Genomic DNA, 14,282 nt, shown 5'->3' with positions numbered 1-14,282 from the left:
AAATAAGAAGTAAACAGTGAGTAAATATATACTGGTTTCCCATTTTTTATTGCTCTCCTATGTATGTTGTATTTATTGCGTTTTTATGTTTCTATGTTCATTGTTTGCACCAATATCCAGAGCAAATTCCTTGTATGTGTGAATGTACTTGGCAATAAAATACTTCTGATTCTGATTCTGATTAGTCAGAAAGTAGACGCTGAATTTGGATTATTTTCTCAAATTTATGTTTTCCCTCGACACGAAAAAAGCATTTTGTTGTATTTAGAAACGTTATGTCTTAATTAAAATCACAAAAATTGAAAGTACACATGAATTTATGCTGTAGTATATAAATGAATTGTCTTTCCTTTCCTTCAATTGGCCGCTGAGGACAAAGTACTACATTTCCCAGAAGCCTCCACTGCCGCCGGCTCGGATTGTATAAAACGCGGAACACGTGCTGGTGTCTTCCTCTTTCATTTTGAAGGTGAAGTAATCGCTGTTCTTCGTCCTCCATCCAAGTAAGTGACAGAACTGCGCCGCAGGTTCTCCACCGGGTTTTTAATCCACGTTGTTTGTGACGTCATCAGCTCGTTGATTTGCTGGGACTCTGTAAATGTTAGTGGAGCACGTTTCTGAGGCTGTGGTGTAGAAGCTGGAGGCTAACTCTTACAGAACAGGAAGCTAAAGATGCTAGCTCCACCAGTTCAGTGTATAAAAAATCCTCTGTGTGCTGATCTGGGTTCATGTTACATCATCAGCCTCCCCCCCCCCCTGTCAATATGTGAATCTAAAGCAAAGGCACAGACTGTACCTCTAACATCCCACTGCCTCTATACATAATTGTTAATGTCACACAAAATTGTCTGGTGTTTATAAAAATGAATTTCATAACTGAACTGAATGAAGTAAAGCTATGGAGTCTCAATGCCCTTTAATTTTTTTTTATTTCACTTCTCATATTTCAATGTTTTATACACACAAGTGATTAGAGTTTACTGTCACATCTAGGAAAGGAAAACATCAAATATTTGATGTTTTGCTTTCCTAGAACATCAAATATTTACTTTGTAGAAGCCAGAACCAACAGAAATTAGCATTTTTTTTTACAATTATACTGTATATTTGTAGTAATTTTACCTTTTTTATTACTGCTTCTGTCATACTACAACTGCTATTAACTTCATCCTGTGGTTTAACTCCAATTTCAATGAATAATTTTTGCACAATTCTGATTTGCACTACTCCTAGCCACCGTGTGACTCATCACTGCATACCATGTTCTACTGTGTACTATGATTTTAGTGCTTAACATGTTGCGTACTGTTTGTGTGATGAGGTCCATGAAGGGAACTACATGGCATCTATTGTCATTTTCACCTATGCTTTATCAGTGTCATCTTCTGTGATTTGACTTGATGATATTAAAATAATCAGAATCAGAAGTATTTTATTGCCAAGTATGTTCACACATACAAGGAATTTGCTCTGGTAATTGGTGCAAACAATGAACATGGAAACATAAAAACGCAATAAATACAACATACAGAGCAATAAAAAATAGGAAACCAGTATATATTTACTCACTGTTTACTTATTTTCTCACTTTTTACCAATATTTATACAAAGTAACATTTATTTTGAGAAACATTTCTGAATAATTGCATGAACGACCTTGAGCTTGTTCTCTGGAAACTTGTCCACGAGTGATTCTGAGATGCAAAAGCGAAAAAATGCACACCTAATGTTTTCTGCTGGATATTTAATTGCCTGTCTTTCTGTTAGTCTCCCTCAGCCTGAAGATGTCGACTGTGTCTGCAGCCAGCCTGGAGTCTGCTCATGTGACTGAGGGCACTGAGCAGAAGAAGCCACTGAAGGCATGCTGCGCCTGTCCAGAGACAAAGAAACCCAGGGATGCTTGGTGAGTATCTGTCGCCTGAGGAACTGAAACATTTTGTCGTTAAAAAATATTTATTCATTCCTTTTTTTTTTTTTTCTTTTTCCTGCACAGCATCATTGAAAAGGGAGAGGAAAGCTGCACAGAGCTGATTGAGGCACATAAAGTCTGCATGAGGGCACTTGGATTCAAGATTTAACATCCCTTAACGACTCCATTTGTGTGTGTGTGGTGAGTATCATTTAATAATTACAACCTTTAACTCACAAGGTCAGCTTTGGTAGCACTAGCTTGTTTGAAACTAATTTCCTCAGGCTGGGTCGTTGGTATCCCTCAGCTGCTCCTGATTCATCCACCACCAAACCCAAATTGGACTAAAACAACAATGCACTCACATCACTGTGCTATTATTAAAGTCTATAATTACCTAATTTCAGCTTTAAACTGACCACATGCAGTTCTTAATTCATGGGTGAATCCAAGTCACACACAATTCAAAGTACTTTAAGTATTTAAGGTATTTATATCTTTGTTTAGAACTAGGTGACTCCTTTTATTAGCAGCACCTGTACACCTGCTTGTTCATGCAAGTTCCCAATCAGCCAATCATGTGGCAGCAGTACAGAAACTGGCAGATTTTTGGACACTCAAGCAATTTCAAGCAAATGTTGCGATCTGATGAAGTAAAACATTTTATTCAACATTTTGACATTTATTCAGGCTATGACATTTATTCAGGCTATGATGTGTGCATTTGATTAACATGTGCTCAAATTGCACTTTGCTTGATGATTTAGGCTTGTTTGCCAGAACCATAATTAAAAATACTCTTCACGCACATTTTCAAATGTTACATTTTATTGGGTAATGTGCCTTTGAATTTTAGTTATCGGATCACATATTTAAATTACTTTGAAATGTGTTCTGGACCCAATTGGGGAGAAATCACTTTCTTTGATGTCCAGATGTTGTAAAATCAATGAAATTATGCCATAGATGGATTAAATATCAGAGCAGGATGTAAAAACCTGCGGATATATTATTTTTCTTCCAGTTATTTGTTTTAATGTACTGTAAATAACCGTGTTTCAGGTCTATGACACCCTGTATGTTTGCTGTTCAGCTGGTTATTTGTATTCAGCAGATTGTTCCTAGCTTCGGTCTCCTTGCTGGGTCAGTTGTGTCTCTTGGCCATTGCTGATTTCATCCATTGTTGAGCACCAATGCTGCAGTGTCCTACTAGGACATCATATATCTGGGGGCAAGGAGATGTGGTGTGCTGTGGGCCTCACGTCTCGTCCTTTGTTGCCATAGTGCACATGAAACATGCCCATAGCCACACAGCTGCATTCTCGTCTCAGCAGTTGAACTTTCTTTCTTACCTGCTCTTGTAAAATAAACTCTTAAATCCAGACCTCAGCATTTGATCTGGGTACATTTTTTAAATTTCTGCGTCTTATTGCTGATCATAAAATCCTGACTTACTGCTTGTGACTTGTTTGACTCAAAATGTTGAAGGTGAAATACTCATTGTGTACTTTTGTGTTTTTGATTTCCCTGCAGTGTGTTGCGGTGTGAGTGGAGGACAACCCTGGCTTTTCCTTTCCCCCCCCTGCTTATTTATACCTCGACGAGAGGGGAACTGTAGAAATGATGGATTTAGACAGTGTGTGTGTGGGAATGTTTTTTTTAATGTGCTCATTTGAGAAATGTGTGAAACCTAAACTGCTGTCTGTGATGAATAAAAGTTCTATGCAATACATTTTGTCAAGTCTATTTTGGTTTGGATTAAGTGTATTTGAGGGTTGTTGGAGTGGATTCATCTAAAGCTCCTGACGGCAGTGAAGGTCCTTTCTGCCTGTGATCGGTTACTTGCCACAGTTGCTGTCACTGGTATGCACTTAGGCTTAAAAATAACTCCTGCCCCTGCAAAGTCAATACTTGCCCTATCTGCATTCTTTCTCTACAGTGTGTCGGTGTTACTGAAGTGTGCCGGGCAGCGGACACTTGGCTTGACATTCATTTGCAAACTTTGAAGGGACTAATTGATGTCTGTATTTTAAGACTTGTTTACAGTGACTTACATTGTCACAACTTCCATTAGCAAGTGATCCACCGCTTGCAATTAGTAACAAGTGTGTATATACCTGTTTTAGATTTAAATCGATTCTTAAGTCTACCACACCAGACTGTTGTGATTGTGTTAAAATGGTCTGCATAGAATTGAGTAGCTTAATTTGTGCCTGAACTCGAGCAGTATTTTGATATATATTATATAAACCAACTATTAATTTACAGCAATGATAACTCAAGTGTCCAGATCATTTAGTCCATTGTTGCAAAATATTTATTGTAGAACTTTGCAATTTTTAGAAACACTTTAAAGCTCAATATTTGAGACAAGGTTATCATTTTTTTCTATGGAAAATGTTTCAGCACTCAGACGTCACCACTTACAAGAGGGATCTAATGTGAATGTCTGACAGCAAGGTGGAAGTTGACTTGAGTAACATCTGCTCAGTACAAATTCATTATGACCTGTTTTAAATTGTTTATACTCAAAATATGCCCAGTCTGCATGTATATGAAACTAATATCAGATCTATAATGCAGTGAATATCCAAATGATTCTATCAACAAGACTAAGTCGCATAACATTTGGTTTGAATAATTCCAGAGGCTGCACCCTTACAGAAAAATAAAGAATCTGCATTGCAAAAATATTTTACCGTTCATGAAACACGAACTCATCAGGCATAAAATGAGTGAAAACAGATTACAGAATAAAATGTGTCTCCCACATCACAAGGATCACAATCTTATTTTCCTCAATTATTTTCCTATTGTACCAACTTCAACCTCAGAAAGCCAGCTGGTTCTCATTTGTTTAAATAAATTTTATATTTATTGTTTTTTGTTCGGACTATTATTTGTATTACATTCTGTTTATTGCCGTACACCGATAAAACTAAACAAAGTAAACAAAGCAGAGAACATGTGTTTCTAATGAACTGACTTGTTGGGAGAGTTCTCGTGACTGAGACATGAAGGCGTTGGTGGCACTGACGGGTGTTTATACCTGAAATCTGACCTGTGCTGTCATTCCACTCATTTCAGTGCCTCTAAATATTCCCCAGCAGATCCCCACACTCTGCACGGAGTCAACCGGACTCATGAACTGAACTGTGCTGCAGCTCTGGAGGAACTTTCTCAACAAATGTGTGCGACCATTTGTGAGTCTCTGACAGAAATTGTTTCTAGTCCCTCTCCTCCCTCGTGTTTCCTGCCCCTCTCTCGCCTTCTCTTTCTGTTATGTTAAGTAGCAGGCCTGCTTTCCGTCCACCACTCTTCCCTCCTTGGGTTTCAATTCCAAACATGGTTATCCTTCTAGGGCTCAATCGGCAACCTCCCCCTCCCGTGTCCTTTCTCTTCCAGCTGTTGGTTCGACGGTGCAGGGCCGGCCGGCGAGAGGAAGAAGAGCGCTGCAAAGAGAGACGACAGGAAGACGCAGAGGGCACAAGACGGAGGGGAGAGAGCAAAGGGACACATAATGAGAGGAGAAGAAGAGCCATTCCAGCTGTGTTTCTGTCACAAGTAGAGTCGTGAGAACTTCTTCACATTGAAGGTTTTTCCCACTGCAACTCCAGGGAACAAACGTTTGACATTTTCTCGCCGGTATTTTGGATCAAGCTGTGAGTCAAACCGAAACACTGAGTTGGACAAGAAGTCTGTTTTGAGGAGATTCAAACATGAGCGCAGACAACTCGACTTTGCTGGACAGTTTGTTGTTCGCCCCTCTGTGCGATGGCTGGACCAACAACACCGAGGGAGCCATCTACCACCTGGGCAACACCATCATGTTCCTGGGCTACATGGGAGGCAGTGGGGCCTATGGGTGCCTTTTCATCTTTGGCTTCCTGACCCCGGCCTTCGGGTGCCTGACCCTGTGGGGCTGGATGACGATGTGCGGCCTGGATGTCTTCACCTGGAACCTGCTTCTGCTGCTGGCCTGCTTGGCTCAGATCTGCCACCTCCTCCACCGACTGCACCAGCAGGGCATTCACAGCGAGACGCTCACCTCCCTCTACCAGGCGGTCTACCTGCCGCTGGGCGTCCCCGTCCAGGTGTTCAAGGAGATAGCCAGAGCGTTTGAGAACAAGGCGGTGGAGCTGAAGGCCGGAGAGACGTATGCTGTGGAGGGCAAGACGCCCATCGACCAGCTCTCCTTCCTGCTGTCTGGGAGGTGGGGAGTGTGCATGTGTGTGTACGTCTGTTTCCAGAGAATAGAACCAACACACAACACTAACCAGTGAAAACACATCTCACATTTAGGATTACCCTTTAAGTTACAACTTTAGCTTATTAACACAGTCATGGAGCAACATAAGCATTGCATTTTATGTGTTTACGTCCACTCCTTGAATGAAAGTTTAATGCCTACTTAATTTAGCTTTCTTTTGGTCTTTACCATCTGCTGATGGAAATATCTGGCTCTTTAGCTGCTAATTTTTGCTAGTGGCACCTTTTAAGATCGTTGTTATACGATCATACAACATTTCTATGAGAGGAAAGCTAGTTTTACATATTTTACACAATCATACTTTAATACTTGACTTAAAGTACCTACCTCCACTAACAAACATTTCTCTGATGCAGTCTTTTGCAAAAACAATCATTTTCTAATTTTCACAATATCTTCGGTATTCATTGCTTTATGATTTTCCGACTTACTATACATGTTCACATAGTAAATGGACAATTTAAGGCTTTTGAGAGAGGTAGTTTTGACATTTAATTGATTTGAAAAAAGCATTTGGTTGTTGCAGATATCAATGACACTATTATATTACTGCTCACCAATTTCTACTACAGACATAGTGTAGAATCTATTGATTTAAAGCTAAAGATAACACCAATCTTTTTTTGAAGAAATCTCCTATTTCAACCGGCTACTCCAGAGCTGAGTTTCTATTTTTGTTCAGTTGTTGGCAGCGTGCAGCCGTCACAGGAAATGTATCCTCTTCATCCAAACATCCTCAAAGTAGAGCTGTGTTAGATCTCACTATTCTGGAGCCTGCACAAGAGAAATGTTAAACAGAGTATTTTTGTCTGTGACTCACTGGTGTGTCGTCCCCCTGCAGAGTGCCAGCTGGTTAAATGATATCTTTGTACTTAGGACATGGAGAGTGGACGGTGACTGTTCCTCTTACCTTGAATTAAAGGTTGGACCCAATGTCGACTGCTCTGGGTGTGCGAGACACATTTTAAACAACAGACAAAGGAACAATGAGGAGATCTTTTCTGCATTTTTTAGATAGTTGTGTATTAGATGTGCAGCATATGCTTTTTTGGGTCTGTGCCTGTATTCGACAGACATACTTTTCAGATTTAAAGATAAGCAAACGTTGAGATTTAACCAGCTCCATTTTTAATGTGTCATCAAGAGTCTTTTGTTCACATGGCCAAAAGCATGTGGACACACAGACGTGATTGTTGGAACATTTCATTCCACCACCATGGGTGTTAATGTTCTACAACTCTGGCTTCTTCCATTGGGGTTGAGGTCAGAGCTCTGCTTGTGCACGCCAGCCAAGTTCTTCCACACCAAACTCAAAAAAACATTTCTTGTCCGACCTTGGCCGAATCTCCTGCTGCATTGTTCAGATGTAAAAAACTCCCCAAACTGTCCAGACCACATTTTCTGGAAATCATGTCTAGAAATGGGTTTAGACTCACCCTACATCTGCCATGCTAGTTTTGATGTCAATGTTCTACTCTACCTGAGAGGCCTCTGGAACTCTATACGTTTAAAGGCATTTTAAGTCAAAATAAGATTTTTTTACCCATAATTTTCATTTTCCCCAGCACTTAAATTCAGCTCAAAGCACTATACAGAGCAGGCTACATTCACACGTATTCATACAGCATATTTATGTCACACACATTCATACACAGACAACATACCGGGGGAAAGTTGGGGTTCAGTATCTTGCTGAAGGACACTACGACATGTGAGCTGGAGGAGCCGGGGATCGAGCCACCGACACGACACACAGCTGCCCCCCGGAGGCCCTGGTGTAACAGGGACATTTTTAGCGTGGGACTCCCTGGTGGAGATCCCTGTCCACGACTGTGTAGCTTCCTTATAGGGTAATCAGACCACAATGCACTGCAGCAACATAGCTGTAAATTGGTGGAACTGCTGTACAGGCAATCCAATTATATGTTCTTCTAGGTCCCAACATTTTGTCTTAATTAACAATGATGTGAAGAGTTTAAATAAAAAATACATTATTTTCTCTGCCTCAATATTTCAAGCTTAAATTAATAGATTCTCAAAAATTAAAAATTGGCCAAAACAGAATACCAGTTATGCTCACTCACAATTTATTTTTTACTTCCATTTAATTTTAAGAATACCCTCTTAAAGTACCAACTGCTGTAACAATGACCTAAGAAAGGACAAAGTCAGGTGGAGAATATTTATTTGAAAGAATTATTTCCTGAAGGAGACGTCCATCTCTCTGTGCAGATGTCAGGTGATTGATATGAAGCAGATCGTCTGCAGCACTGAAATGACACCAAAGTGAGGATAGAACAAACTTTGACACTTGTGATGTAATCCTGAATGAAGTCCTGATGTTGCGTGTGCTGGATTATCTCACTCTGCGGAAACTGTGTCCTTTTTAAATCAAACTTCCCAGAGAAGGAGGAATGCCTCGATATCCCTTAATTATGATTTCTGTGTGTGGAGAGGCAGAAGAGGAAGCTAGCTATTATCAGTTCAAAATGCAGAAAAATCCCTATTTCTCTTTTCAACGCCATGTCTCTGTTTCTCTCTGTCTCTCAGGATCAATGTATCATTGGAGGGCCAGTTCCTGCATTACATCCACCGCCACCAGTTCCTCGACTCTCCGGAGTGGGAGTCTCTCAGACCAAACGAGGAGGGAAAGTTCCAGGTATTGCACAGGCCTCAACTCGCAGAGACGTTTAAGTTGATTACATGTTTTAACTTAAAAAATTCAAAAATGCACCCCATGCTGATGGAGGGGGTGGGTGAAGTGTTTGTGTCCACAAAACCCTTCTGGTGTCTCAGGGGTAAACTTTGTCAGAGCAGAATCCAATACAATTGAAGTCAATGGTGATTCCTTCTTCAGACGTAATAAACCAACAAAAAAAACACAACATTCCTCCATACTGCTCCTGCTTCTGTCGGAGTATGGAGGTATGTTGTGTTTTTTCTGTTGTTTTATCACGTCTGAAGATAATTCACTAATGTCTTCAATTTATTGGATTTGGCTGCTACACTGTTAACCCCTGAAACTCCCAAAGTTTTTTGTGGACTCAAACACTTCACCCAGCCACCCATTGGCATAGTAGTGAGTGAATTTTCCTTTCTGGGTGAACTATCCCTTTAAGTAAATTCAATAAGCGGACATCTCCAGGCCAGAGAGTGGCATTAGAATGATAAATGAACTTTTCCTGAAGGAGCTGAAATGACTCACCAGCCGTAGACATTATGTCCTCTGTCTTGTCTTTTCCGCATCCTGTTGATGCAGAATAATTCAGTTCAAGAAAAAAAAGAACTTGCCATGACATTGGACCTCAAATAGAAAAGGACTGCAACTAAGAGTTCGTTGTATACCAATTTATCTTTGTTTATGTGTTTTTACATTGAAATGAATTCCCTGGGGCCTTTCTTGTAAACAAAATGCATGTTTACCTATAGTGTATTCCCCAAAATGCATTGTGTATGTCGTTGATGTCTAAAAAAATGGTGCGATGATACACAAACATTTCTGAAACTTGCATAATGTCTTTCCTTTTAAAACATTTGTAAAGTTGTCATCTCAAAAATTGTAAATCATTGTTTATGTCTAGGTAGCAGTTTATTTCCGGTCCATTTTTTTTTGATGAACTGTTATGTTGTCCTGCACAAACTATTGATCGGAGAAAACACATTGACCTTCCTACTCCCCAGGTGACCCTGACAGCAGAGGAGGACTCCTGCTACATCTCATGGCGCCGCCGCCGCCTCTACATGCTGATCTCAAAGGAACGCTACATCGCCCGCCTCTTCTCCGTCATGCTGGGCTATGACATTGCAGAAAAGCTCTACAACCTCAACAGCAAGCTCTACATCAAGAGCGGCGTGCTGCTGGACATCCGCCTGCCCAGTCTCTACCACGTGCTGGCCCCGTCCTCGCAGGGCAGCGAGGGCGGCAGTTTCAGCGATGGCGGCGTCCCTAAGGAGCAACAAGTTGAGCAGCAGGATGAAGACCAGGTGCCTGCCTACGAGAAGTCCGACCCAGCCCAGTCTCAGCCCCTCCAGCCGTACCTGCAGGGACCAAGGAAGCCCTACCTGGACGAACCCCGGCCCTCCCAGCCTGACCGGTACCAGCACCCCTGGGCGTCGGACCCGGAGCCGATCTCTGGTGAGGACTCCACCAGCCTGGTCCTGGAGGACTTTGCTGATGTGGCGGGCTCCTTAATGGATTATGGCAGTGAGAGGGATTATTTGAGGTAGAGGGGCAGGGTGCTGGAGCTAACACACTGGGTCACCACTTAAGCTACATGTAAGTACCTCACCTGGGCGGAGAGTGGTGTGGAGGGGGCGTGTGTGTGCATGGCTTGAGGTGCACAGTTTTTACTAACCCTGGCTTTGTCGTGACACATAGGGCAATATCAATTTAATGGTAGATATGGGGGCATATATTTATTCACAATACATTATTGTTACTCCGTTATATCTATTTGACAGCTGTAGCTACCACTTACTTTGCAGACTTAAACATTACATGCCGAAAGTATAATCTCCATAAAAACATTTTAAATTATTAATTAATTAAGCATTAAGATATAATAGTTCATGGAATCCACCTCAACCATCTAAAACATTAAAATACTACTTGTTAATGGCAAGTATCAATTAAAATATCTATATTTTGCACATTATACTATAATTTGTGTACAATAATATTTATTTACTCTAACTCAAGTATGATTTTAAATGCAGGATTTTTTAACTGTTAAGGTACAGCAACTATGGACTATTTTTTTAATTTAAATTTTCAAGCAGTCTTGCACCTCTGGGTTAAATGTGAACACAATGACACACACAACAGTCAAATCAAGGTTTTAATGCTCATTCTTGACCTTGTAAACAGTAAAAAAATAATGGTTTATTAGAAAGGTTTAGTTATTAGCTTGTTCTGGAACTTTGAAATATATCACATCATCAACAAATTTACAATTTATTTTTTATAAAATGTAAATTTGAAGGTGTACAGCGCTGATGATGATGTGATTTGATCAGATCTCTAATCATCAAATTATACAGTAAACTATTAGGATTTTATTAGATTGCCAATTTATAATTCAATCAGTTTGACATGATATTATGAATGTGTGCTCCTGATTTGTTGTGCTGCTCTATTCTCTGTCATAAGAGAAGAAATCTTTGCTGTGATATATCTATATAGTCATTGTGTTTTGTGCATCTGATGCTATGGCTCCTCTGTCTTTTAAGCATTTGAGAGTCAAAACAAATTAACTTTCAAATGTAAATGATTAGCCTGTGTTTTGATTTTGCTGGTTTTTAAGGATCTATACCAAACAATTTCTTGCTGTAGATTGAAATGAAATGTTGTTGGGAATTATTTCCTGTTGGGCTCCTCTGCTTTGGGAACATCTAGATTATTATTATATTTTCCAAACAATATTTTAGGATTAAAATCTTTGTTTGCTCTAATTCAGTCCCTTTTCAAGCTGCCAGTCTTGGTTGGTGCAGTAGGAGAGCTCAAAGTGTCCTCTCAGAAAGAAGAGATCTGCTCAGTAAAAACAGTTTTACAGCAAATGAGTGCAGAGCGGCTTCATGTTGCTTTCAGACATCCGACTGAGGGGGGGGGGAAGCAGCGGCATCAGCTGTGTCCTCATCTGACGAGGATTAGAGCCTGGGAATTCAGGGGATGTCCAAAAAGTTCAATGCCGCGCTTTTAATCCAGTGTGCTAACCACTTGGCTATCTGTCTGCTTATGTGTTCATCACCCCGCCTCAACCCCACCTGTCATTCTACCAGCCCTCCAGTCACAGGTGGAGCATCATATTTCATATCCAGATAGTTGGTTTAATGTCCGGCTCAGGTTGCAGGGCGGCTGTGAGGCCGTAGATCAAATCTATCACAGAGCGAAGAAACACAACTTCGGCTCAGACAGAGGAGGCTCAAAACTCAGACCTCGTGGCAACTCAATTTTCTCCAATCTGCAAAACGTGAATCCACAACTTTGAACCCTTGGATACTATTTGATAGTCCCTTCATTTCGGTTTGAGCAGCAACAAATGTTCAGCAGAAAATATTGAAATAGTGTGAAATGTATGCAGCTATGTGTTTTTGACATCCGTTCCTCAAGGTCCAGTGTGTAAGATTGAGGTGAAAATGATCTATTGGCAGCAATTGAATATAACATAATCCTATGAATGTTTTCACTACTGTGTTTCATCTATATTGTAAGAATTGTTGTTATCTTTACCCAATGGAGCCCATCATAATGAAATACTTTATATTCACATCAGGAGATGTGAAGGCTGCCATGTTACAGTAGCCCAGACTGGACAAACTAAACATCTTTTGAGTTGTTATGACAACTGAACACACTGAACCTTTAAACTGGGCTTGTTATGTAGATACAGTGAGATCATAGTTGATATTTTGGTTCTAATTTCTTGTAGGTTTTCAACAAGCTCAGTAAAATGATGTCATGACAAACACCCATTCAGAAAGTTTACAAAATCACACACACCTAAACTTGATATGGTGCTGGACAGAAGCGATGACAATTAGAAGACGAGAAATGTATGTAAATAGTGTATTGTTATATATCATTCTTCATTATGAGTACTTTACTTTGGATCGTAATATGATTGAGTTTAAATTTAGGCTTGATTTTTACGTGTAGAAGAGGATTTTTACTAAAGATCTGAATTTCTTCCAGGAGGTGATAGCGACCGGGATCTACCGCCTCGGTTTCTGAGAGGCAGAGCGCCGCTGGCTCCCACCGACACTCCCAAGCTGTGAGAACAGTCTCTCCTGGAAACACGGATATATGTTGCAGTGCAGTCGAATGAATGTGTCACATGTCACTTATCGTCTCCTCCTCCTCACGCTCAGTTCACATCTTCAGTCCTGAGTATGGTAAACAGGTGCTCCTCCCTCTCCCCGATGCCAAAATGCAAAATTTATATTTTGCAACAATCAATATTTGGAGCATATATGTATCACCCATTAACTTTATAATCAGTTTGCCTAAAAGTCTTGTCATGATGGCTTTGAAGCAACTTTTAGGCATAAATGAGGCTCTGAAATGTGCTTTAAAAGCTGTTGGCTGTTTTAAATGAACATGTAATTTTTACAATGTACAATTTAAAACCTGAGCGAGTTGATTAAATGTTCAAAGAGACAGAACGTTGAACAGGAAGAGATTCTGTATCCAACATTAAAATATTTATAATAATTAACTTTTAACAATAAGTTAAACCCAAATGTAAATCACAAGAACACCTTCATCTGTAACTGTCACTGAGACAGGAAGGAGAGACAAGCCTTCACTTTGTCAATCACCAGCACATAAAATGCCTGAAAAGTTATTGTAATGTTTTAAAATCTGATTTTATGTTTTTTCCATCTCATTAATATTCGATGTTGGATCTCCGATTGTTTGATTTAGACTTGACTTCACCTGAGTTGGGGACTTTTGTTGTTTAATTCACAGAAATTCACTTGTATTTAGAGAATGAATTTAACTGCACAGGTTTAAGTTCACTAGAATAAGAAAACTGTTGGACCAACTTAAAAAATTACTTGAAGTGGTGACACAAAGATAAATCAACACAATTATCAAGTTTAATTAAAAAACGTTATTTATTCGTTTTGGCTAATTTAACTATTCTTTTAAGTTGGTTAACAATTTTACGACATTTTCTAGATATGACGAATTTAGATTTATTTAGTATAAACTGATTTGATGTATAAGTGTATGAAAGAGGAAAATCTCCATCAAATCATTCTCTTATGATCTGGAAAATATTAAGTTCAGGACGTAGATTTTCTCAGTTACTTTCATGTGTTGTTGTTATTTACCTGAATGCACCATGACTCTTGGTTCAGTAGCAGAAATTAATGCTTTTTAACAAATGATGTACGACCACCTCTCACTTCTCCTCTGGCGATATATTTTTTATTTTATATTTTGTAATTAATTGAGAATTTATACACAGATTCACAAGGTGAATTGTCTGTTGTTATCTTCCCAAATAGAGAGATGGGACTAAAAGGACGCAGTCAGTGTTTGTAAAAGGTTTTTCTCATGGGGCCAAGATTTCTCCATAAAGATGTTTGTGTGCAGTG

At 39.8% G+C, this 14,282-nt stretch overlaps 2 protein-coding genes across 2 annotated transcripts; both read left to right on the top strand.

Annotated features, from left to right (window-relative positions):
- Positions 1–436: 436 nt before the first annotated feature.
- Positions 437–3,639, top strand: LOC133021753 (cytochrome c oxidase copper chaperone). The gene is made up of 4 exons (XM_061088718.1): positions 437–503; positions 1,768–1,903; positions 1,994–2,110; positions 3,443–3,639. Exons 2-3 carry the CDS (start codon positions 1,785–1,787, stop codon positions 2,076–2,078), a joined length of 204 nt encoding a protein of 67 aa, XP_060944701.1. The 5' UTR covers positions 437–503; positions 1,768–1,784; the 3' UTR covers positions 2,079–2,110; positions 3,443–3,639.
- Positions 3,640–5,543: 1,904 nt separating this feature from the next.
- popdc2 (popeye domain containing 2) lies at positions 5,544–13,743 on the top strand. The gene is made up of 4 exons (XM_061087967.1): positions 5,544–6,122; positions 8,730–8,838; positions 9,861–10,314; positions 12,871–13,743. The coding sequence occupies exons 1-4, from the start codon at positions 5,629–5,631 to the stop codon at positions 12,951–12,953; spliced, it is 1,140 nt and encodes a 379-aa protein (XP_060943950.1). The 5' UTR covers positions 5,544–5,628; the 3' UTR covers positions 12,954–13,743.
- Positions 13,744–14,282: the final 539 nt, after the last annotated feature.

Source organism: Limanda limanda, chromosome 16 (genome assembly GCF_963576545.1).
Source record: "Limanda limanda chromosome 16, fLimLim1.1, whole genome shotgun sequence".
NCBI classification, from domain to species: Eukaryota; Metazoa; Chordata; class Actinopteri; order Pleuronectiformes; family Pleuronectidae; genus Limanda; species Limanda limanda.
Note: the sequence above shows the minus strand (reverse complement) of the source record. Positions and strands in the feature narration are given on the sequence as shown.

Bases quoted from the DNA above. Each gene is read 5' to 3' on its own strand.
- LOC133021753 (XM_061088718.1), top strand. From the start codon at position 1,785: ATGTCGACTGTGTCTGCAGCCAGCCTGGAGTCTGCTCATGTGACTGAG. The intron at 1,904-1,993 runs GTGAGTATCTGT...TTTCCTGCACAG, and splicing joins AAGAAACCCAGGGATGCTTG to CATCATTGAAAAGGGAGAGG.
- popdc2 (XM_061087967.1), top strand. From the start codon at position 5,629: ATGAGCGCAGACAACTCGACTTTGCTGGACAGTTTGTTGTTCGCCCCT. The intron at 8,839-9,860 runs GTATTGCACAGG...CCTACTCCCCAG, and splicing joins ACGAGGAGGGAAAGTTCCAG to GTGACCCTGACAGCAGAGGA. The intron at 10,315-12,870 runs GTGAGGACTCCA...AATTTCTTCCAG, and splicing joins GGACCCGGAGCCGATCTCTG to GAGGTGATAGCGACCGGGAT.